At 43.9% G+C, this 22,909-nt stretch overlaps 2 protein-coding genes across 15 annotated transcripts in view; one reads left to right on the top strand and one right to left on the bottom strand.

Moving 5' to 3' along the window:
- Positions 1-18,533, top strand: part of LOC124411154 (E3 ubiquitin-protein ligase Rnf220-like) — a 67,267-nt gene extending 48,734 nt beyond the window's left edge. For 6 of the 8 annotated variants that reach the window (XM_046890092.1, XM_046890089.1, XM_046890087.1 and 3 more), the window contains 5 exons: positions 14,786-15,057; positions 15,180-15,447; positions 16,066-16,523; positions 16,644-16,718; positions 17,013-18,533. In XM_046890092.1, the coding sequence (XP_046746048.1) occupies positions 14,786-15,057; positions 15,180-15,447; positions 16,066-16,523; positions 16,644-16,718; positions 17,013-17,084 (1,145 nt within the window). In that variant the 3' untranslated portion in view covers positions 17,085-18,533. Of the gene's footprint in view, positions 1-14,785; positions 15,058-15,179; positions 15,448-16,065; positions 16,524-16,643; positions 16,734-16,879; positions 16,941-17,012 lie in introns of those variants that run through there. The other 2 variants (XM_046890088.1, XM_046890090.1) reach the window with 2 other exon arrangements.
- A 2,564-nt stretch (positions 18,534-21,097) lies between these two features.
- LOC124411560 (filamin-A) overlaps positions 21,098-22,909 on the bottom strand; it is a 29,458-nt gene continuing 27,646 nt past the window's right edge. For all 7 annotated transcript variants that reach the window (XM_046890743.1, XM_046890744.1, XM_046890745.1 and 4 more), the window contains 3 exons: positions 22,445-22,886; positions 21,972-22,175; positions 21,098-21,889 (listed from right to left, as the gene is read on the bottom strand). In XM_046890743.1, coding sequence (XP_046746699.1) covers positions 21,705-21,889; positions 21,972-22,175; positions 22,445-22,886 — 831 coding nt within the window. In that variant the 3' untranslated portion in view covers positions 21,098-21,704. The remainder of the gene's footprint in view (positions 21,890-21,971; positions 22,176-22,444; positions 22,887-22,909) is intronic.

The following is a 22,909-nucleotide window of genomic DNA, read 5'->3' as shown; positions in this document are numbered from 1 at the left end:
ATACAGAAAATTTCATGTCGATCCAACAAATATTATCGAAGTTACGCCCATATTTGCAAAGACTCGATCGTATAAAGTGCTGTTGAAACTTTGAAAACGTTTTTCTCAAAACTTTGTTTTCAAAGTCGGTGAGCAAGATTTCTCGGAAACGGCTGAACCAATCAGTCTCAAATTTTTACGCAAGCTTTATGAATATATTTTTCAGCCCTTGATCGAAGGTTTTTTCTCGCTGATAATTATTTTCCATTTTATTAACAAATTAAGGCGAAAATTTTGATGGAAAATCGAACTTTTTTTTCTGAGAAGCCAACGTTTCGTTAAACATTAATATTTTCCTTAATCGGTCGATTAACGACCAGATAATACCTTGTATTAACTAAATCTTTTTCGTCTTTTCATTTCGGATGATCCAGTCCAGAAATTTTTTAGTGGCTAAAAAAATTATGTACTAAATATGTACTAAATTGAAATGTCTCTTCGTGGAAAAATCATTGAAAAAACTTTTGTTTTCTGGCCTCCTAACTGGGTATAACCCCTTGAGTTCGTTCGGTGCACGGAAATTTATTACGTCATCGAGGTAATAATTGGTAACAAACACAAGTCTACAGAGAGATTCGAGGCTTTCGGTTCGAACAAGCAATAGTAGGAGGAATGGCAAAGCAGGAACGGTGTGGAGGCTGCAGGTGAGGTGAGGTTGTAACAGACCGCAGTACCAGCCACACATTTCGCCCGTTTCGCGCATTATTTCGTGATTGTCGCCGGACCCCCAAGGGAGAGGGAAGAATGTGTTAATTTTGTGGCGATGTGTCAATGTCCTCCCTAACCTGTGACCCTCTGCCCCCATCCCCCTTCCACCCTGAGTGGCCGCAGCTCCCTGGGTTGACCGCGCCATGTTCGATAATCGATTCGAACGAAATTCTACCGCATACACGTGTCTCATAAAAACACTTGAAAATTTAATCCCTTTGAGGCCCCATTTCGGGCGACTCCCTTTCCGGGTAGATTGATTCGTCCAAACTTTGCCGATTCTCGATTCGGCGCTGGTTACCGATGCGAATGTTTATGCCAATCGGTAGATTGCTGATTAGTTGAATTATTTGTTGCGGAACTAACAAGTTTGGTATTTTATACTAATTCCACCTGTTGGTTCACCGCGCAGAATGCCAGGATAGGTGGTCCTCATGTATATACCTATCTCTTTACTGCCGAACAAATCAGTTTACAAATATGGTCGATGTTATTGTTTTTCGTCATTTTCGATATTCACGCGCATTTACCAAAAGTATTGGTCGATTGATTAATCTACAACGTGGCTCGGTAATCTCCTGACAAAAGTCCAACGAGTTTATCCAAAGTAGGTATTCGAAAACAGTAATCACTGATCTTGACGTAACTTGGAATGAGCATCAACGATCGGTCACTAGGTTAAAACAATTACTCGTATTGATATTTTACTCTTACAATTAGTTTAGATCAGAAAACCAGTGGCAATGGCTTGACATGACATGGAGCTCAGAAATCTTGACTCCCTCATCCCAAATTAATAATTTCTAATAACAGGATAAGTCTGAAGTGACTTTGTAGAGCCGTCTTTGACTCTTGCCGATCCAGGGACTGCTTTTAATAACCGACAATTAGTCCCGGAGTGGCCTGCCCTTCTGATCCGTGTCTTTGTCCTTGACTACGCCTTAGCCTTCTTGAGTCGCGAATCGGTTCCCCGGTGGCTCGTAAGCCTTGTAAGATATACATATATACCTAGTGTCTAGCAAGCTCAACGTCTAACAAAATTCTTTCAGTATTCCAAGAGTTGGTTTTTGGTACAAATAGGTATAGTTTTACGATGTGCCAAAGTACATTTCCCGGGGCAAAGCTTTCTCTTAGATATTTCTTTATTTGGTTTACATATTCTTTCACAGAATCTAGATTTTACGATCTTGTAGGTAAAAAAAAAATATATATATATATATCATCCAGGGCTAGGTGAATTTCTACCCTGGTTTCGCATCGTCAAACGTTCCTGCGAAAGAATAAGAGAATAGGAATAAAAAGCGTCCTTCTTTTATCTTTTTTTTTTTGTCTTCCTCTCTCTTATACTGACTCGTCTCACACGAGACGTGTGTGGGGATTTTCTCGAACGATATTGAATCCCAATTTTATGATCCAAGGCTTCTCACTGTAGCACGACGTCGTTTGACGTGTGGTGTAAACTTTTATATGACAACTTTTGTGGAAATCAGACATGGAAAATTCGTTCTAATGCCGCGACATATCTACCCCCTCCAGCTTCTGCTCTCCACTGCAGAGGGTAGAAGTGACGCGAGACTCGATCTTTCGAGGGTGGCAAAAGCCAACGCAGTTTTTTCAGAGCGCGTGAAGAGCGATCGTAAAATACGAAACAAAAGGCGACAATTTTTCTTACCGAATTTGCGTTTGGACGAGGGCTGTTTCAACATAATCTGATCTAAACGCTTCTCTCTTAATATGAAAAATAATTTCCAATCCATTTCCATAAAGTTAAAATCTTTGAAAGAATATACGTACTCTACGTGTACCAAACGACTAGATTCCCTTAAAAAGAGGAGACGCGTACAAATTGATAGCCTCCCACTTGATTCTTGATGTTATAAGATGGCAATTGGCACTTCAAGTAAATGGGTTCAAATTCGATTACTTTGAAACCACGTCTTCCGTCTTTCTGCAATATACAGTAAGATTTCTCATCGTCCGATGTTGTCGACACTTGTCACTATCGATTAAAGATCCTAAAAAATACTCTGAGGCGCGTATGCCTAAATTGTTTTTTGTTATTTGTCGTATTCCGTATCGGAATTTATAACTAGTGCACACAGGTATTATACCGACAGACTTCACCCACATTCGGACCGACTAGACTGCAGGAATTAGCCTGATATGGGGGTGCGGGGCAGGTGTAGAGGAGAGACCGGAAGTCTTTAGACAAGCGACGCCCTTTCATCTGGATGAACCAACAAATTCATACGTTGACTTTTGACTGCATAATCCCGCTTTGGTACGGCGCCTATTGTGCAGCCCGGGTCGGTGGGAGGAAGTCTTTCGAAACGAGTCCTTTCACCCAGTAAGGGGTGTGCCTCCTTATACTACCTGTAGGTATATACAGGAGTAGAGGAGAAACTAGCTTTGTGAAAGCCGCGCTGCACCGTTGAAATTATAAATTTTTATCTCTTTTCCTTAACTGCGCCTACGTTGCGGCTCTTTACCCCTTCTTAGGGGTTCAATTTTCACCCATAGGGTGAGATGGACGTAAGTAAGATCAGTTAACTATGACCACCTCGTTCGGAATTATTCCAACTCGCTGACTCTGTCTTTGTTGCATTTTGGTTCACATATTTTTTTTTTTTTTTTTCAAAGCGATACGTCCTGTTATGTATTGTTCTGATTTTATTCATATAAATTTGTGCTTCACAGGTTGTTTTTCGGTTATAACGGCAAACTTATATACGTACACACTTTCATCGTAATATATATCACGTGCGGACCGGGGGTATCAGCAATTTCAACAATATACTATACTCGCTTTGTATAGCACGAGGCGATTTTTACATAAATATAAATATGTACCATAAAGTTGAGGATACGTGGCGCGGAAACGAGATGGGACGGGGGGTTTAAAGGGGCTGTCACGACGCTGGAATTTTCACTGATACTCTTTGAACGCATCGTCGAAGCTCGGAAAATCTTCTACCATCTATGCAATGACGAGTTATCGTTAACTCGTTGCATCGTGCGGAATAATCCGAACTGTCGCGAGTTGTAACTGCGACTTAAGTCAAGTTTTCGGATCACAGTGTAGTACTACAAGGGGGGTTCAGACCGGGACAAGAAGACGTGTGTGGTGTGAAAGCTTGCATGACTGGGGCTGGACTGTGAAGTTAAATGCGGTACAATGATTCCGAACAAAACCACCTCAGATATCTGTTATTATTGTTATTATTACCATATATTACCGAGCCCCCTTCCCCTATTCCGCCAATCCTGCAATAAGGTGTGTAACGCGTTACCATAAAGCATCCTGTTAAGCTGTAGGGGTGCCAACCGTTCGAACAAACGGGTCGAACGGACCGCGAAAAGATCCGTCTAAAAACGCCACGAGGGTTTTTAACAATCCTTTAAGAATTCGCAATGCATAACCAGATTTGGTCTTTTTTTTCAAACAAACAAACAATCGTAAGCGGTAATCAGTACATCGGAAATGAGCTGGCAGTCAGAGGTTAGGTCCTATCGTGGATTGTCAAACTGTCGGTATAAAATGTTGACTAGACTTCAAGTGGGGTTCGGGGATGTACGTATATAGAAACGCTTCGTCCCTTCTGACATCTGTATTAGCCCGCTAATAGAGGGGTTGACATTTTGTATCGTTCTGACTTTCGTACGTGACGAACACCCGGTGTAGTTGGGCCAAAAGGTGCAGCAGGGCAGGACACGCACACATCTATAGATATCCCGAATGACTTTGTACGAGTCCACTAATCCGTAGGTAACGCATAATGCCGAACGTTTGTTGGCCAGGACCGAGAGTCAGTCAGTGGTCCTTGGTACAGATTATAAGGGGATGCAGTAGCGACGGGTCTGAATCCCAACACGAAACAAATCACTCGTGTAAAGCACATTTCTTCCAGTACCCACACTGGTTGGTTGTGCAACTATTGTTGCTAAATATGTAGGTACCTGGACAATTGGGGCACAGTCGCAGACATATTCTTAAAAAATTCGCATAATCCTCGTTTTTTCAAAAGTTCCACTAAAATATTAGTTCTCCCTCCATATGGCGAGTTTGAAAGCTTCGTTATTTCGTCGACTCGTAGCCGTCGCTGACACCATCCCCTACCACCGAGTTACCCCGGGGTGCAGGCCACTATTAGTTGAGTTTTGGTGGTTCTAGTTCGTCCGTCAGTCAGTCAGTGGCTCCGACCGGTCGGTACTGCGTGCAGGCTTCTTGAATTTCGTCACTGATACTGGTGTAAAAAAGTAGCCTTGTGTGCGGGTGGCTTACGTTGCAGTTTTTGGAACAAGGGATGTGTGTGTGCTTGTGAGACTCGGATCAAGATGTATCACAACGTCAATTTATCGTTACTCTGGAATTTGTACTGTGAGCATACGAGCATATTATGTATCTACTACACTCGTCTCTGGATTTTCTAACCACCAATTACCTCGTGGAATAGTATAATTGAAGGAAATTGTTCTAAAAGTTGAAATTGATATTTATTCCAGTTTTTCGTCCTATTCCAATTATACTATGGCATATCCTTTAGCGTTTGATAAATGTAGACACCGATCGTCGACACGTATATACCTACCATGGGTCGTTATATAACTTCTATAATTGAGGCTAGTTTCTGAGATAATTGATTCTAAAGGACTTGTTGCATGCTGTAAATAACGGCGCCCGGTGATTATAATTCGAATCTTTGGAAGGGATAGGGTTGAAAATCTACCGCATCACTTTTCGAGTCATACCGACTACGCCTGCTCATATATTATAACTCTTCAGATAACATTTGACTATAGGATCTTCTTCGGAATTAAACGCTTATATATATAGATGTCAGACTCGAGTGTTGTAAACTGTATATGGCGGTCATAAAAGCGGATCCTTTGATGCTGTCGTAAATACCTTCATTTTTATAAATTAGTTTTGTCCTTACTTCTTATACCTATACACAACGCGTATAAGGCTACGCCCGATGCTGTACGTGAGTTTTCTGCAACCACACTTCAGTGCTAAAATTTGTAGGTATAGAAAACCGTTGAGTGGTGGGCATTGAGTTCTTCAAATGGAAAATACTGCCCCGGTGAAAACGAAATATCTCTACGAAGGGCTTCGAAGTGTCTTTCTTGTGCTGGAAAGTAGCCATAAAAAAGTGTATAGCGTGCTGTGATTTTATTCAAATCGATTATGAGAGCAGTTAGTCAGGCCCCTTGTCCACTTCTTGGCGACCGTTATCACGATAATAACAATTTCAGAGGCAGGGAAGATCTTCAGGTAAGAACGTGATTACGTTACGTTACCACCTCGTTTACGTGCCAATAAGAGATTTCATCTTGTCACCTGCGACGGCGACGTCGTTTCGTTATCCCGCGTTCCGAATGGCCGCTGCTCTAGGAACTCCTGATAAAAATTATCGCAAACTTGAATGAACTCGCTTGGACGTACCGGAACGTCAAGTGACGTGATCGCGCGGATGCAGGAGAAGCTCCAGAATGTTTAAACCTCCACACCTCCAGCTACGATCCTTTGCACTCTGAAGCCATTTGATGTCTGGCACATCAGCATCCATGCGTTAAGGCAGAATTTAATAATTAATTTGTGCGCTGCTCACAGCGGTTAGTTAGCAAGGTTTGATTGGTCTTGACAACCCAAGCATCGAAGCGTTTCGCTGCTGCTGCTACTGCTGCTGCTGGGCAGCTTCGCTTGTACGCACAGAGCAAAACCATGCATTCCATCGGTTGGGCAGACGGTAATATTGCAGTCATAACTGGACTCTGGGTATGGGATGATCGGTCGGTTTGTCCGCGGGTGTCCGCCGGAACGTAGATTTCTATCACGGTTCAGCGATATCAAAGAACTGTTGGACCGAGCTGAGAGGTAAAGGAGCACTCGCGACTCGGACGTTACCGGGCAGAGGTCACTCAAAATTTTCACCATTGTTAATTGGAAGTAAAAATTATTCTTGAGATGGACACGTTTCCACTGACCAATTACCGACCTTTGGAGGCTCCGTAAGCAACGTTTGCTCTCAGCGTCGACACTCGTGTCGCTGCGCATTCCGCATTCCGTTGCGCCTTTATACTCGGCCGGGTAATTGCTCGCAGTTCTTTCTTTCCTACAATCGTTACACGGTTGCACATTTATTTATTATCATCGTTGTTATTGTTCATCATAGGTACAATAACGCACGGTAGCTGTGCACACATACAGCCGTATTTATTATCGAGATAGCGAAATACCCTCGGCAACTGTCGTTTTTTCTTAAACTCGCTTCCAATTACGAGGGGTTAGTTTAGTGGGCAGACCATTCGCGAATGGCAGTGCGTGTTCCTTGATAATGCAATAACGTATCCTGCAAAGTCCACTTCATAAAGCACCTCTATCCTTCTCCCTCCTCTCCTTTCAACCGGACACTTTCTCACTTGTGCTTCTTGTTTTTCGAACCTCGGTCCTTCCCCCTTATCTTTATCTTCGTTATCCTCTGCACTCGGCTCCGCTACCACACTCGGCTGTATGCTTTGCAGTTCAGCAAACGAACACCTTTACCTGCAATTTTCATAAACCAATCACCGCGAACCTCCTCCTTCAGGTTAATACAGTTCCCTCCGCAATCGTTGTACAAATGGTCAAAACACGGATCATATTTTACTCAGTAATCTTCCTACACTGGAAGTCGAGGGAAACAATTACCTATATAACCGAAAGATTCGCAATCGTAACACATTGCCAACTGCAGGCTACAGGCTTGAAGGAAAACTTGGTGAGAATCGATCGTTTCCAACATAATCCACGGGTGTTGAATACATACTCGCTGTGATATTTATGCAGCTGATCATCGTTGCGTTTATTTAATCAGTTTATGGGGTACCCATCCACCTGACGTTCAACATGTTTACCGCGAGAGGACGGCACAGAACCAGGCTGGTATTAATCGGATTCAATCGGCGCTACTCAGCGTTCTTTGACGTGTTGCTAATGGTAATTTGGTCCTAATATGATTAAAAATTCACACGGAAACGGTACGCGTGAAGGAAGATCGTCAGATCTTCAAAGTCGGAATCTCCGCGTTTTTTTTTTTTTTTTTTTTTATCGATTTCGTCGATTCACCGTGCTTAGATACAACATATCCGGAAATTTGAAAACAATTACATTTTCATGAGAGTATGAATCAGACTTCAACCGCAATGCAAGTTATCAAGTTTCGACTTGTCATTGCTACAGCCGCACTTTCCGTGCTGCCGGATAGTGTGAATAAACCTTTAACCGTGCGTTTAATCCGTACGTTTCAATTAATTCAGCTACCCTTGTCGGACCGAGGAAAACGTATGTAGAAGGCGAGATCCGCGCGTGGACCATACTCAAGACTCCTCGTTCACCGGGGCAGTACCTACGCGGCGCCCTGACTAAGTTATCACTTTGTTGGTTCGGACGTGTTTATGAATATTGGCGAGTAGCCGAACACACGAACATGTGCGTATATATTACTGCAGGCACCGCAAATGGAGAAACGGCGTGCAGGTAGGAGGTGCAACGGAACCTCATAGGTGTGTGTGTGTGTGTGTGTGTGTGTGTATATATATATGCATGTGTGTGTCTGTGCGTGAACGCGTCGGCCTGCATCGGGAGTGGAATATCGCGCGTGGATGAGGCCCAACTCTGAGAACACAACTGCAACGGTGAACACGTATCTTGCCTACCTATAGGAGGTTTGGTAGCTGGCTAGCTGTCGGACGGTTCTTGACCGCTATTAATTTCAATTCGGCATTCCCTTTGTGATTTTCTTTCTTTCTCACAGCATAAAACTGACCCGGAGTAGGTACTGCAATAACATACAATTCCTGGCAAATTTATCGCATAATGGACTTTATCGTTACGGTAACTGCACGGTGAAAATAATTATCGAACGAGTAACATTTATAACAGTACAGGGCGTCAGGGATCCGCGTTTCAGACCGAAATGGGCTTCAACCTTGATCCTTTCCGAGGTGCAGGTCTGTTCTACCGTCGTTCCTGAAATATGTGCAACAACAGGAGTTGAAGAGACGCCTGTGGTGCAAGTGGTCTCCCGCGAGGCTGACTACTACTCCTCTTCCTCCACCTTCACCTTCTCCTTCTCCTTCTCCTTCTCCTTATCCTCACGCTGTGGTATACGAAGCGTTGCGATGATATATACGGGATTTGTCTTGGCGGCAAAGAGACATGCATCATCTAGCAAATATTAACCCTGATACAGGCCATTCGTTCACTTAATTACAAACAGCAGTGATTTAAGAGCGACACTCGACGGGGGGGGGGGGGGGGGGGGTTGCCGACACTCTCATGCACTTTTAGCCGTACTCTCTGCGTATGGGATTTGTTTCGTAGCTGTAACACGTGTATGACTTCTTTGCACTATCTTTTTTAACTGGATATCGCAGGTTTTACTGGCTGATCAGAAACCGACTGAATGGAGTGCGATACGTAGATAGTATCTATAGCTACCTTGAGAAATCTTCACGTACATACGTCAAAGCATATGAAACAAATTGTCGTATAACGTACAGTGAGTTTTCCGGCTTGTGGGTGCCGAGAGAGGGAGGATCCGGAGAGTAACAGAGAAAGGAATGTCTATATGAGCCTTCGGGAACCACCCCAAGCACGCTAACTGAGGCCTACCCGGGTCGACGCGGTGACGCGTGTTCTGCACATCGGCCAAAGGAAAGATCAGCAAAGTGAGCCTGATCTCTCTCTCTCGCTTTCCCTTTCGCTCACATCCCTCAGGGTCTGAAAAATAAAACTGCATCGACGAGACTTTTAATAAAACTGCACACGACCGACAACCCGGGGTGAGACTTATATATATGCCGGAAAGAAAAGCCACGTCAAGGTTTATACGCTTGTACAGAGATTTTCACCCGAATAGTTGTCAAGTATTCCGAATCTCGACTCTCTAATATTTTTTTTTTTTTTTTTTTTTTTTTTTTTTCGCGAGGAAGGAATATCCGATGGAGCATATCAAGGCGATACGCCGAGGACCCAGGTGACACGACGTTCTTTTTTAATAAGAAGAAAGTACACATCTCCTTGTTCACCGGAGCTTCGAAAATGATGCTGTAAAACTAAATTTACCTTTACTTTACGTGGCCTCGACTACTATAGCGATTCAACGAGGAAATTCTATGGCACACGTGTGCGGCTGTCGCACGTCTGCTTTGCGGAATTGAGTATAAGTAAGGCGTAGTCGCTGCAGTCTAGATACGCGTTCACTGCCGAGCGGAGAGATTTCAACCAGCTAACAGAGCAAAGAGATACTCTGGTATGCATGAAAGGAGGGATCCTTACAGCCTCCTTACTTATACCCGCACCCTCAGACTTCGCTCTTGCTAACCGCCTCTGCGAGCCGCCTTCCTTACTACGCTCCCATATTCTTAACTGCCAAACTTACTGCCCGCCAACCCAACCAGCCCTGCACCCTAAGATAGCCCCCACATAACAATCTCTTCGCCAACCCTACCAATGACTTTCCTATATATATATATATGTAATATCTCGGGCTGCGGTATCATTTGCAAATTACATCCATGGAGAATATTGGCGATTATCAAAATTCCCATCACTGCACGTATGGTCTAGCTCTTTCTTGGATATGAAGGTTAAAATTCGCAAACAAAATATATTTGTTGACGTTTCGGCCCGAGTCGAGACCCTCCTTAGAACGATTGTTTATTAGAATCTGTGGGAATAGATACAACTTATATCATAAAGCCTGGTATTCTATATAGTCCACCTCACTAGTCATCGACCGTTACCGTGGTCACTTTGATCTAAGGATCCGCAAAAACTACAATTGACTGGTCCTTAATTTAAAAGAAAACTTTTGCCAAACATGAGTAGCTGGGACAGACGGATTGCTTGGCATCGTTTAAAAATGGCCAGCTGATCTGAATAATGATTAATTTTAATCTAATATATATCACTGTTATGACCTTGTATAATTTCTGTACCCCGGATTGTCGTTTTCTTTGTTTAAAGTGAGTTAGTGAGGAAAATCCCTCACTCGGACAGAAACGTTAACAAATATAGTATTTCGTTTTTCCAAATTTTGACCTTCATATTCAGGAAAGCAACCCTGATCATTATCGTCTTATACCCAAAGCCATGTTTAAATAGACGTCGATAAATGTTTCTCAGCATCTCAGCACGAGCCATTACCGTTTCATAACAATTTTCCCGAGCTGTTTAATTGTTAAGAACGAGGTTGCGGATTGTTTTTGGGGTTCAAGTTATTAATAAAATGGTCAGCGGTTTGCGAGGGGTACGCCGGGATTAGCAGAATTACTGATGGACCATAAAGGGCTTCCCTGTTTGTGGAGGGGGGGGGGGGGGGGGGGGTGGAAACATGGGGGATGAAATGTACGGTGTACATATGTATATACGAACAGCAGTCGTGATTCTGCGCTCTCGCGATCAATTATTTCACTCCGACGCCTTCCGTTTACGTGCTGCACCATACGCTGCCAGCAGGTATATATTTAAGTGGGGAAGGATTTGCATTTGACTGATCGGAAATACGTGCGTGGAAACCTCCGAGTGTAAATCGTAATTGTTGCTTGTGTATTCCGGCAAGAGATATGCCCGGAAATCGGCCGCTTTGGGACCGAAAGAACCGGACCAAGTATAATTACCGCGTCGTTGGGGTTCGAACGTTGCCGATTTTGCTTGGCATGTAAATCGACATCACGTATCAATCAATTTCGGGGGAAAGATCGAGCTGGATCTGCAAAGTATAAGAGAGTCCGGGCGAAAGCCCGCCCGCCCGCCCTAAATCCACTCCCCTAAAACCCAGGAGACAACAGTTGTGGCTAAATGCCTGTCGCTTACCCGTTCGACCCCAGAAATTTGGCACAACTCTTTCGTTACTCAGCCCTGCGAGCAGTTATTTAATTAAAACCGGATTACAGTAGGTATGTGTAAGTGTCTGCGGGGTCTGTCGCCCGACCGAACTTACCGTCCGTGCAGCCATGTTACATCTCTTCTACTAATTACCGCGTTTTCGGATTAGATTTGCGTGAATATTGAATTGGACGCACGCTGTACCTTCGCAATATTGCCGTTCAATCATCAATTCTCAGTAATTCCTTGCTGTTTTAATTATTATACCTATTACAGCTCTTGCCGATGTACCTTAACGACATGAAATCGACATTTTTATAGGTATACGTCATCGTACGTCACGACAGCATTATTTTGTTTATTTACAAATGGTGACGGGACATAATCATGCAAATTCAGCGTCACAATTCGTGGGAATAACTTATGGAATATCAAACGTCTCGGTTCACGTTCGAAAAGGTTTCAAAAGAACAAATTTTTATCTGGTCATACGCGCTTGATGCCAAAAGTGCGGCAAGTGATTGAGAAAAATTTGAACAGATTACAGGATTCTATGAAACGGCCAGGTAACTACGTTATCCTCGCAACCATATAGCCAACGTTTCAGTGTACCAAACACTATTTGCACAGTAATTAATTATCGCATTATGACCTATACATGTATTATTTTATTCAACGAATTCTGTAAGCCGGATAGTTTAATTTCAATCAACGAAGCTCCTGTAGATGCGATGATGGGAATCTAAATTCAAATGGCATTAGCAGAAGTTGTCGTGCCTACATCGGGAGACAAACTATTCAGATATTTACATGCCGATAAAACCAACGGCTGAAAGGATGCGTATCACTCGAAGCTGGCCGCGGATCGTGGATCCAGCAACGACGTTCGTTGCAGTAGGCAGAGGGTTCGTAATTGACAACGATAAGACAAATATAAAATGGATCCTATATAGGTATAAGCTATTGCCACCCGTTGGGGGACCAGGATTTCCAGTTAGGGTACTTCACGTACACTTTAATATTCAGATATGACCGACTTTTAGCTCTCATTTCTCCTTGGGTCGTTCTCTTTTAATTAAAGATACTGCAGCCAAGGAGCTGGTTAGTGTATATCTAGATCCGGCATAGCTTGCTCGGAGCTGTTAGTCTTGGTGCCAGGCATAAATGATAGGACAGTTATGAAATTCAGTTGCGTGCCGAGTCAACGCGCAAAAGATAGCAGTATCCTCACTTTAGCCCGATGTATTGTTGTCGTCCCGCAATAAAAAGATAAAAGTTTTCAAAGAAAATACCTGAACGCGGGGACGGCCGAGGAGAGGAGCCCTCTTTCCTTATTACGTCCCTTAATCACGTGATCTTTCTCCTACAATGGTAGCTTTAAACGTAAACAGCTGTTTCACGCTGACATCTCTCTCCTCTCGACAAACCCTCCAGGGCCGGGAAACACCGTCAGTTCTCAAATTCCAGTTATTTCCCGATTTAAACGAGCTTGTCAATAGAATTTTCTAATGTGCACATGCGAAAGGTAATGGTATATGAGCTTGGGAATCAGGCTGGAACTAATTGAACTTTCTATTATTTACATTAACCTCGAAAATCTATTCGACTTTGTCACTTCGAGATTACGGTTATCGTTTCAATGATATGATGATTCGATTTCTTACCAATGTATCTATGTACTGGTAATTGACGAAAGCGACTAGGAGTGAGAAGGACGAGAGTCTGGCACTGAAGGTTGAAAATTAAACGTCTAGATCCGCAAGGCGAAGGGGTCGAGAGCTCGCGTGCATCCCTGTTTCTTTCAATAAAGGAACGAAAGAGAATATTGAATACAGAGGCGCGCACATAAATTTGCAACCGTACTTAATTGAAGGGGAAAGAGGTCTCAGGCACAAAGAAATGTTGGCCGGATAGCTGTGCAGATAGGATATGTTAAACGGTTCAAGAATGCCGCTCTTCTCTGCAAATAAACGAAATGAAACGCAAACGGAACCGAGCTAGAATCTACCTAAGGCCAAACCGAGTTGAAGGATACATCTATTGAACGTCCAAACGTCTTTACTCAGTATAGGACTTATACCGTCCGCTGATTTTTCAACGACAATTTGAACAGAAAAAATCTGCATCCAACGGAAATGACAATGGTCCGCGTAACTCGCTATGCTTACGGCATCAAAGGCGTCGGGCAGGATGTGTAAAAGTCTGATAAACAAATATATGCTGATGTATTGTCAAAACAGCTGATGCATGCTATCCGATTTTGGAAATGAGAAAGTGAAAATAAACGCTACGTGCTTTGGCCTGCGAGAGTTTTAATGTATCTGTATAGGTGAAACATGGAAGCGATATGTATCATGAGGAGAGTTTTTTTTCGGGATGGGTTGTATAAGAAGGCACGAGACTTGCTGCCGCTAACCGAAGGGGGGTTACCAAATGTTCTTTGTCTTCTAATACGCGAGCAAACGTCAACGGATGCCGCTCGCGGCTATCTGAGTTCTTGTAAAAATAGACGGTCGAGGGTGTACACGGACTAATATGTGAATGTTTTCCGGATATGCGGTTATTTTGTTTGGAAGGTCGGTTGGACACCGTACCCAACATCTCAGTCCTACCACTTCTTCCCACTCCATACACAGCGGTGCTTTAATACATGCTACCTCACTCTGCACTATCACCGAGCTACACTAGCTAGGAGGTTGAGGGACTGACTGGTGGTAGGCGGCGGTAGGCGGTAGGCGGTAGGCAGTAGGCAGTAGGCAGTGCCGGACGGTACAAATAAATAAACAGTTGTGTGAAACGACCCAGCTGGGTACACCCGGCTTATACGATGTGTGCTGTACACCACCCACTTAGTACACCAGTCCAGTTTCCTCCGTCTCTGTCTATCTTTCGCTCCAAATTGAAGTGACAACTCTTCAACAACTCGATCTTCTTCCTTGTCAAGGTGTAAACTTTTTCCACCCTTTAAGAACGTTTCCATAAGTGCTTTAATACACGTGTGGAGTACGTAGCCTAGTGTATCCTATTTCAAGAATGCCTCTTACAACGCTGTGTTTTGTTACAGTGGAAACCATTGCTTTCGGAAATGAAGGCGCAAGAAAATATTGCAAAACCTCAGGTCTATGTAATCGGTTCACAAAAAATTTGTTTCTTCTTCGATTGCAGGTAAAAAGAAATTCCCTTCCGACCCTTCCTGTTGTCCAGTGTGCGGCGTCACTGTTCGTCCCCAGGAACTTGAGCAACATTTCGCTCAGGAACTCGACCGATTGTACAAGGTATCATCGACGACGCCTCGGCCAAGGTCCTCGCGATCTTCGGGCCCCCCAGGACATCCTCAGGATCAGCCTCATGCCCCGCTTCTCCACGCACCATCGGCGGCTGACGGGACGCTGCAAGGACGATGGGAAACTTACAAACGAATCAAAGCCAATAGACAAGTGAGCAGCGATGCTGATATTGAATAAATCAGTCCTCGATAGAGTTCAAAGTACTCATTTTCGAGGGAATCCGAAAGAATAGGCATGGTTAAAATATTCTTTGCTTTTGGTATTTCTTTTAGGCCAGAATTCGTGTGAAGAATCGAAAAAGAAAGGCTGATGAACCGTCGTGCCCTGTGTGTAGTGAAAGATTATCTGGAAGTCCCGAGGAGTTGAATCAGCATGTTGAACGTTGCTTGAACAAACACAATGGCAACCCTGCAGGGCAAAATCCTGGAATCGACGACGAAGAGGTTGACGTCGAGGGGGATCCTGAAACATTTGAGGAATACGAGTGGGCGGGCCAACGGCGAGTTCGCGCAACCTCGATGCTAGTTGGCGGATTCTCGGGTGAGCTGACTCGTTCATTAATCTTTATAAATAGTTTACAATTTGGCGACTCCACATGTTTTTGTAAGGTATCTAGAGTTGCCGCAGGCACGAGAATGTCCCCACCATCAGGTGAAATTGTCAACTCGTAAATATGATTTTAGAGCTACACCTTGAATGTGCGATCGACTGCACTATTGCGTCATGTGGTTTCTGAACAGAGGGGTGGATATGGGGTATATGGTGGTGTTGCGCGACTCGCTAGCTCACCACTAAACCACAGTTGCGTGCACTAGGCCACTTTGTGTATACGTTGATCGCCGACTATCCATTAGAGGCATTCGCCACGCTGCTGATAATTTTCTATTAAGCTTCCAACTCGATATTCTATAACGTATCCGACTAACTGCTGACGAATATTCGTGAGCTGAGACTGCAGTTGTTATCACGAAACGTAGGTCTTCGTACCTGTGACTATACATATATGTGATAGATCATGTAACAGGATGCCATGCCCTAGAATATCGCGAGGAATTCCATTCTATCGAAGAACCATATCATCTCAATCTGTTGTTATAGTTGAAGCTTCAGAATCGAATGACGATCGTCGCCTGGTCTCTGTTGTTGTTTCATGTTCAGCTGCAGGCCTGGCAACATCTTCAAGTAATCGAAGTAGTGCCGGCACACTCGCCGGTCAGCAGGAAGATGAGGACATAGACTTAGTAGTGGACGGTGATGATGCTGCACAATTTGGCCCGGCGCAATACTCTGAGGCGGATGTTGTCGCGCCTCGTGCCGAAGGCACTCCGAGGGAACAAAAAGAGCGCGACGCACTCCGGGAGGCGGTAATATCGCCGCATGCACCACACACGCCACACACTCCTCCGGAACAGCCTCATGGTGCTCAGGTTGAGGTGAAGCCGGAACCGGGATCCATCCTTCCCTCGGGACAACATCGCGAGGGCGACGAAACCGACGCAGCATCAACTGCCGTTTGCAGGGATTCCGACGCCCCGGTTATCGAGGCGTTGCGCGGAAGGATTCGAGATCTCGAAGCTGAAATGCGGGTCCAACCGTTCAAGTGTCTCATATGCATGGTGAGTTTTGCGATCCTGGATCTTCCTTCTCGATACCTCGGATACTCGTCGACATTCCTTCTGCCTATAACAATTCTCAGCTTATATGTACCATGGAGTTTGTACCGGTCCTCTTTCCAGGAACAATACAAGAAACCGGTAACCTCCGTTTGCTGCTGGCACGTACATTGTGAACAATGTTGGCTTCACACTTTGGTAAGTCACTGAATTTTTGCGATTTTATATATTTGGACACAACGGACGAACGTCGTCGAAGCTGGACTAGTGGAATTGGGTCAACTAATTCGAACTGACTCTTGAGAGACATAAACGACCAATTCTCAAGCTTAAGTATAATGAACAATTGTGTCGAACAGTCTTGATCAGACTTTCTTAGGTCTCCCTCGAATGAAGCTTGGACGACTTACTGATCAATTTTTATGGATTTAACAATGAGATACTGGGAATACACAACCGCTGACGGTAGGGTTTCTGTATTTATGATTTCAGGGGGCAAAAAAATTATGCCCACAGTGCAACATGATCACATCGCCGGCAGACTTGAGACGTATTTACATGTGAGGCTGCCAACCGTCAACGTCGCGTAACTTTTCCAACCGTTCACGGTTTTCAAAAGTTCGCTTGCAGATCTTGACCAATCATTCGTTGATACGGTCTGACCAACGGTCCAATCGGACGCGGCCCTCCAAATCTAAATCTCTATTAACCCAGTGCACACTTGTATATTTGTATATTACCTTAAATTAAAGATTCATAATAATAAGAAGAAAATTTAAAAAAAATAACACGTCATGCATTTAGTAATATAGTAGGTGAATTAATATTTGGACTGTATCTTCCAAGTATATATTACGTAATTAATTAATTGAAAATCGCCATCATGAATACAGGTTTAAAACATCGATACCACAAACAGCAAACGCCTGTGCATACATATTTACAATGTCTACTCAAAAATCAACCCATAAGGTGTGTATCGAACGGATGTATACCTACTCTAAACACACACAATAATTATACCATGGTGAAAATGCGTAATCAATTTATACACCAATGATTTGATCTATTTATTTTTATATTTATTTATCATGTTGCAAATATTGTTTCTAGGTTGTCGTGATTCGTAAGAGTCATTGTCGAAGGAAGAGTTCAAAGAGATCAGGGACACTTGCAAGCAATGTATCTACTTAGATGTTTTATGATACTGCTTGCAAGCGTCTGACCCTATAGATAATTCATTTAGTACTTCAGTCCGGAGATGCTGAAATAGTTTTGGCAAGTCTCATCCGGACGTGATTCGAACACGATATTCTGTTGATTCGTTGCAAAGCGTAGAACGTGACCCCCGAATTTTCTAATCTACCGCTTAGTAAATATCACCTCTACCAGACACAGTTTCTAATCTTTTCGTCTATGGATGTTTAAAATTTAAAAGAAAAAAAAAAATTTCAACCGCGAGTATTACGAATCACCGAATTGGTGCGTCTTTGATCGATCAATACTTGAGGCTTTTCGAATCTCTCTTCGCGAGGCGGTCGACGGATACGGGTAGCTCCAACATAAGGGGGTGCCCTGGTTGATTTTGACGTTGACGTATATATCTCCAAATATCCAAGTCCACGTATCGCAAACGGGAAAAAAGGCTTCACCGTGTGATTCTGTATGCAATTCCGAACAAAAAATGGCATGCTTTCTACGAATTTTCTCCCGTTTGCGATACGTCGACTTGGATGTTCCGGGGTGGGTACGTTAACCTCGAAATCGACCAAGGCACCCCCTTAAATACCGCGTGAATGGAGATGGAATGCCAAATAATTTTCTATGTGATAGGTTTGTACACGAACGAACGTATTCAGATAAAGTTGAGCAAATTGAGATACGAATAACGTGGAAGAACTAAGAAAACTGAAGTATAAGTGTAAATTGAAGCGAATATAAACACGAAAAACGTTTCTTGCAGAAAACGCGAACAACAATTCTGTACTCAATAAAACGATCATGGAATATGTAGATGAGATGTTATATTGTATAAAATTTATTTTCCGCTCCTCACCGATGACACCCTGCCGCAGGCTGCAAGCACCCTACCATTGTATAAGGTATGGTTCTATTTACACCTCCCTCGATAATAAGAAGTAGAAGAAAGGTGAAATACAAAGGGCTGAAAAAAACATCTGTGTAGGTATGTGTGGGTGTGTACGCTACGTCTGCGTATATGCGGAAAAACCGACAAAATGGCGGAGTTATGCGAGACATTTGTAACTAGCCTGCTGGGTGGCTGCAAACACGAGTCGCGGGGGAGATGGAAAGGTTTTCTCTCTGTCGAAGAGTGACCGTGATAAAACGGGAGCTTTTTGCAGAGCCGCTGTGTGTGGGTGTGGGTGGACGCCTGCCTGCCTGTATGCGGTGACGAACGTAACTCTTAGTACTATGTATGTAGGTAGTTAGGTGACCTGACACCCAGCTGTAGGTTGCGACGTTCTTGAAAGAGAGAATATGCGCGAGGAGAGGAGGCAGGAAGATGCAGGACGACAGAACGCGAATAAAATCAAGTGGGTGGTACGCGGAAGTATAGGATCGCCACGCCTCTCGCCTCGCCGTTGTTAGCTCGTCCCTCCTTTTCCTATAAGGTAGGAAGGTAGGTTTTTCTTGGATCCGTATCAGCGCCGCAGAGACGAAGCTGGATAACGAATTTCCCGAAGAGGTAAGTGAGAGGCCATCCGAGTAGTCGTGTTGATTATTCCTTCATTTTACCGCTTGGTCGGGATTATTCATATTTTTTACGATATCTCGGGGAAAGAAATGGAATTCCAGACAGAACCGAGGCATTTTCTCCTGGCAGATGAGTCGGCACGTCTGTTCGCGTAACTGCCGAAGAAGAGAAAAGGGGGAAAATAAAAAACAGCTCGAGCTGTAGTGATTTTTGAATCGCCCTGTAGGTGGGCTCCGAGGATCAGGTGGTTCCTCTGCCAAAGCTCTCTGTCTCCCTCTGTTCCGCGGCTTGGCCTCCTCCCCCTCTCCCCCTCTCGCCCTCTACCTATAATTGTTAGGGTGGGGGCGGGCTAGGAAGAGAGCAAGAAAAGTGGGGGCCGGTCTATACTTGGTCTGGGCCAACCGCCGCGAACGCGAGGCCGAACGTCGTGGCTTATACGCCTGCGAACGTGTCGAAAAAATTGACAAGCACCGCCCCCCGGCCGCAGCCAACCACGCAGTCGCCTCCTAGGAGGTGTAATACGAACCTACCACCTACCACCTAACCACCTACCCACCTTTCCACCTAAACCCCGCGGTAACCTGCTACGACGTCGTCGCGACGCCCGCGCCGTCCTATAAAACGTTAACGTATACACACGCCCCCTCAGCGTTGCGGAGCGTCAGGTGTTGGCTTTAGTCAATACAACGTCGTGTTTAACCGTCCGACTACGACGCACGCCTAAATGGAACCCCACGCCTCCTCAGGTAGCTGCTTCAGGGGGCGTCGTGACACTCCAGGGCGGACGTTTTGCTTCGATATTGTTGTACATATACCGAGGAAAAATTTATACTTTGCTGTAGCTGGGAGCTAACTATAGCGACGTGAACGACGAGCATGAACTTTAATTGCCTGCGGCGGAAGCATTATATATGTTCACCACGGGGAAACAGTCTTTGGAAAATTATTTCGTTTTTCCAACCGCGTCGTTCACTCCGGTCACAGGGTCGTTGACCCAAGATTGAGGGCTTCTGCGGTTCTAAACCGATTTTTATCGACATACCGTAACCGAGTTTCATCGTTGTAGGTATAGGAGTTGATATTGGTTGGAGCATTTCATCCCGTCACTAAAAATAGTTTCCTCCTTGACGGTTCGACTGTATACAGTTTTGTATCCCTCGAATAACGGCCGCAAATAAGACGCAAGAAAATAGCATGAATTTCGTATCGTCTTTTGAACTTTTTTACCACATGCAAATCATCGTACGAACGTGAAGATAGCTGAATAAATTATTCTTACTCCTTATAAAGTATGATTTAAGAAGCACAGTACAAGTCTAACGTCTGAATGAATTACAATTTATAAATTGAAAGCGCTTAACTTGCTGCAAAACATACCAATCTTTTAAAATCGCTGAAACTCACCGATAGAATGAAATAAAGCAAACTACGCGTCATTCCGCGTCAATCTAGAGAAATTGCGTTTTTGGTCCCCATTCTATCCGAAAATTACCTCCCCGATAACGTAAAATGCAGCTTAGTGAATACTGGTGAAATTGGATTAGAGCAAGTTAGGTACAAGCATAATCCTATTATCTTTGGACCGCTTATAGATCCGCGATTTGTATCGACTAGATTAATTTCCACCCTTCCGGTCAGCGTTATAATTCAGAGTTTAGCCAGGTTTAGTTATGTTGAGTTCAAAATTAGGTGGCAGTTTAGAAAACCGGTATGTAAATTTTAAATACCATGAAGCCTCAATCACTTGTCGTGAAGGTCTTTTGAAATGGGCTGGCTAACAATAAATAACCCCAATAGTGTATATCTGGAGATGGGTAACCTTTGCATTGACGAGGGTAGACGGATGTAAAGAAAAAGTCGATTAATAAATATATTAGTTTATTTCTATATTATTGTATAATATAATTCATATGTATGTAATGTATTTTCATATATCTGTATGTGATAAATTGATATCATATAGTTATTATGCATTTTATTGCAAATACGACTTGATTCGCATATGGTATGAGAAGACGAACAGGTTACTCTATAGTAGAATAAAATCAAATTAAGGCACGATCAGTGGCTTGATGATGAATAGTGAACGATCAGGTGAGTTACCTATGCTAACAGAATGATTCGATCATGTTTTTCTCTGTAAATAATTTCGATCAGGCCGCCTAATGCAACACTTTAAAAATTAGGTTAATGGTCATGTGCTCGGTGGTTGAACGGTGGAATATCACTACTTTTGCGTTATTGTTGAGGATGAAATTCCGAAAGACGATGTGAAAAAACATAAACTCTTGCGAGATGCTCCATGAAATAAGTTTGTAAAATATTGGAGCGGTTACGTTTTACTCAAGCACCGAGGCACTATGATCAGAGGCCTGAGTATAGACATACGTAGGGAGTTGTTATTGTATTTACAAATTGACTTGATTTCATGATATACTTAAGATGCATTACCGGTGAAGGGTTTGATATTACACTTCGACCTTGTAGGGTGAACCAGGTATGTGATCGTCACCCCACTTAACGAGGACGATGTAGTCGCCACGTTCACGGACAAGGTAACTTACGTTATAATTGTGTCTTCCGGTATGCTTGACGTAAACCTCTTCGCAAGGGCCTTTGGGACCATGAATTCCGACGAACAAGATGTTGTTGCCTGTGAGGGTGAAGATGAAAATTAGTCAACACGAACGATTCGTCGAAAATTTAATCTACGCGTGTTTTCTTCGTCTTCTTACCGGCATCACCAGCGTGAACGGTGAATTGATTCTGTTTGCCGAGGTAGGCCTTCTTCAAACCCATACCCTTGCTGGTCACCTTCGAAGCATCGGACTTGAAGAGCGGAAGAACTGGTCCAACGTTCTTTGACTTGGAGATTTTTTGTACGGTCTCAACCACGACTGAGCTAGTTTCTTGCGCCCCCCTTTCAGCCAGGTCGGCACCTATAAGGGCATTGATGGATAATTAATTCGAAGGGACTGGATTACATGCCTTGGGTTTCGGGCACCTTCGTTTAACCCCCACCCTCTTGTTTTCGGTAGGAAATACAAGAAATTGTGCCAATTCACCGGAATCTACTTGATCAACGGCAGAAAACCTACCGACCGTGTGGTTATCCAGCGAGTAATGCTGGCACGGTAACGTCACGGACCTAATAACGCGGGCTTTGCCCTCGAACGATAAGTTGGGAATTGTCCAAAAGTATACCTACCAGTGCATGGAACCTTGTACGGTGATCCGACGATGTGGTACCCGTTGTACTTGATGCTGATGTAGTAGTCACCCGGTACCAATGGAGTGTATCTAACCTTGTAACCTTCTTCAACCTCTGTGCAGTCCATCGCAACTCTGCTGGGCCCATCAACCGATACTGCAAGTGCCCCGGCACCAGCGTTACAAGTGTCAATAATAAAGTCCGTCTTCTGACCAGTCTTTATTTCCGTCAAGCCGTTTCCGTACGCGTGAAGAGCTGCAGGGTCTGCGTCTACCTTGCCGACCTTGATACGGAACGGGCTACCGGGTATGTGAACGCCGTTGAACTTGAGGTGGATGTTGTGGATTCCATTCTCCCGTGCCATGAATCTCACTGAGTACGTTTCTGAGTCGATCGACTGGATGAAACAGTCGTCTTCGATTCCGCTCGGGGATACGATCTAAAAAGAGAAAATAAATTGTC

This window comes from Diprion similis, chromosome 10 (genome assembly GCF_021155765.1).
Source record: "Diprion similis isolate iyDipSimi1 chromosome 10, iyDipSimi1.1, whole genome shotgun sequence".
Taxonomy (NCBI): Eukaryota; Metazoa; Arthropoda; class Insecta; order Hymenoptera; family Diprionidae; genus Diprion; species Diprion similis.
This window is presented reverse-complemented; position numbering and strand designations above follow the sequence as displayed.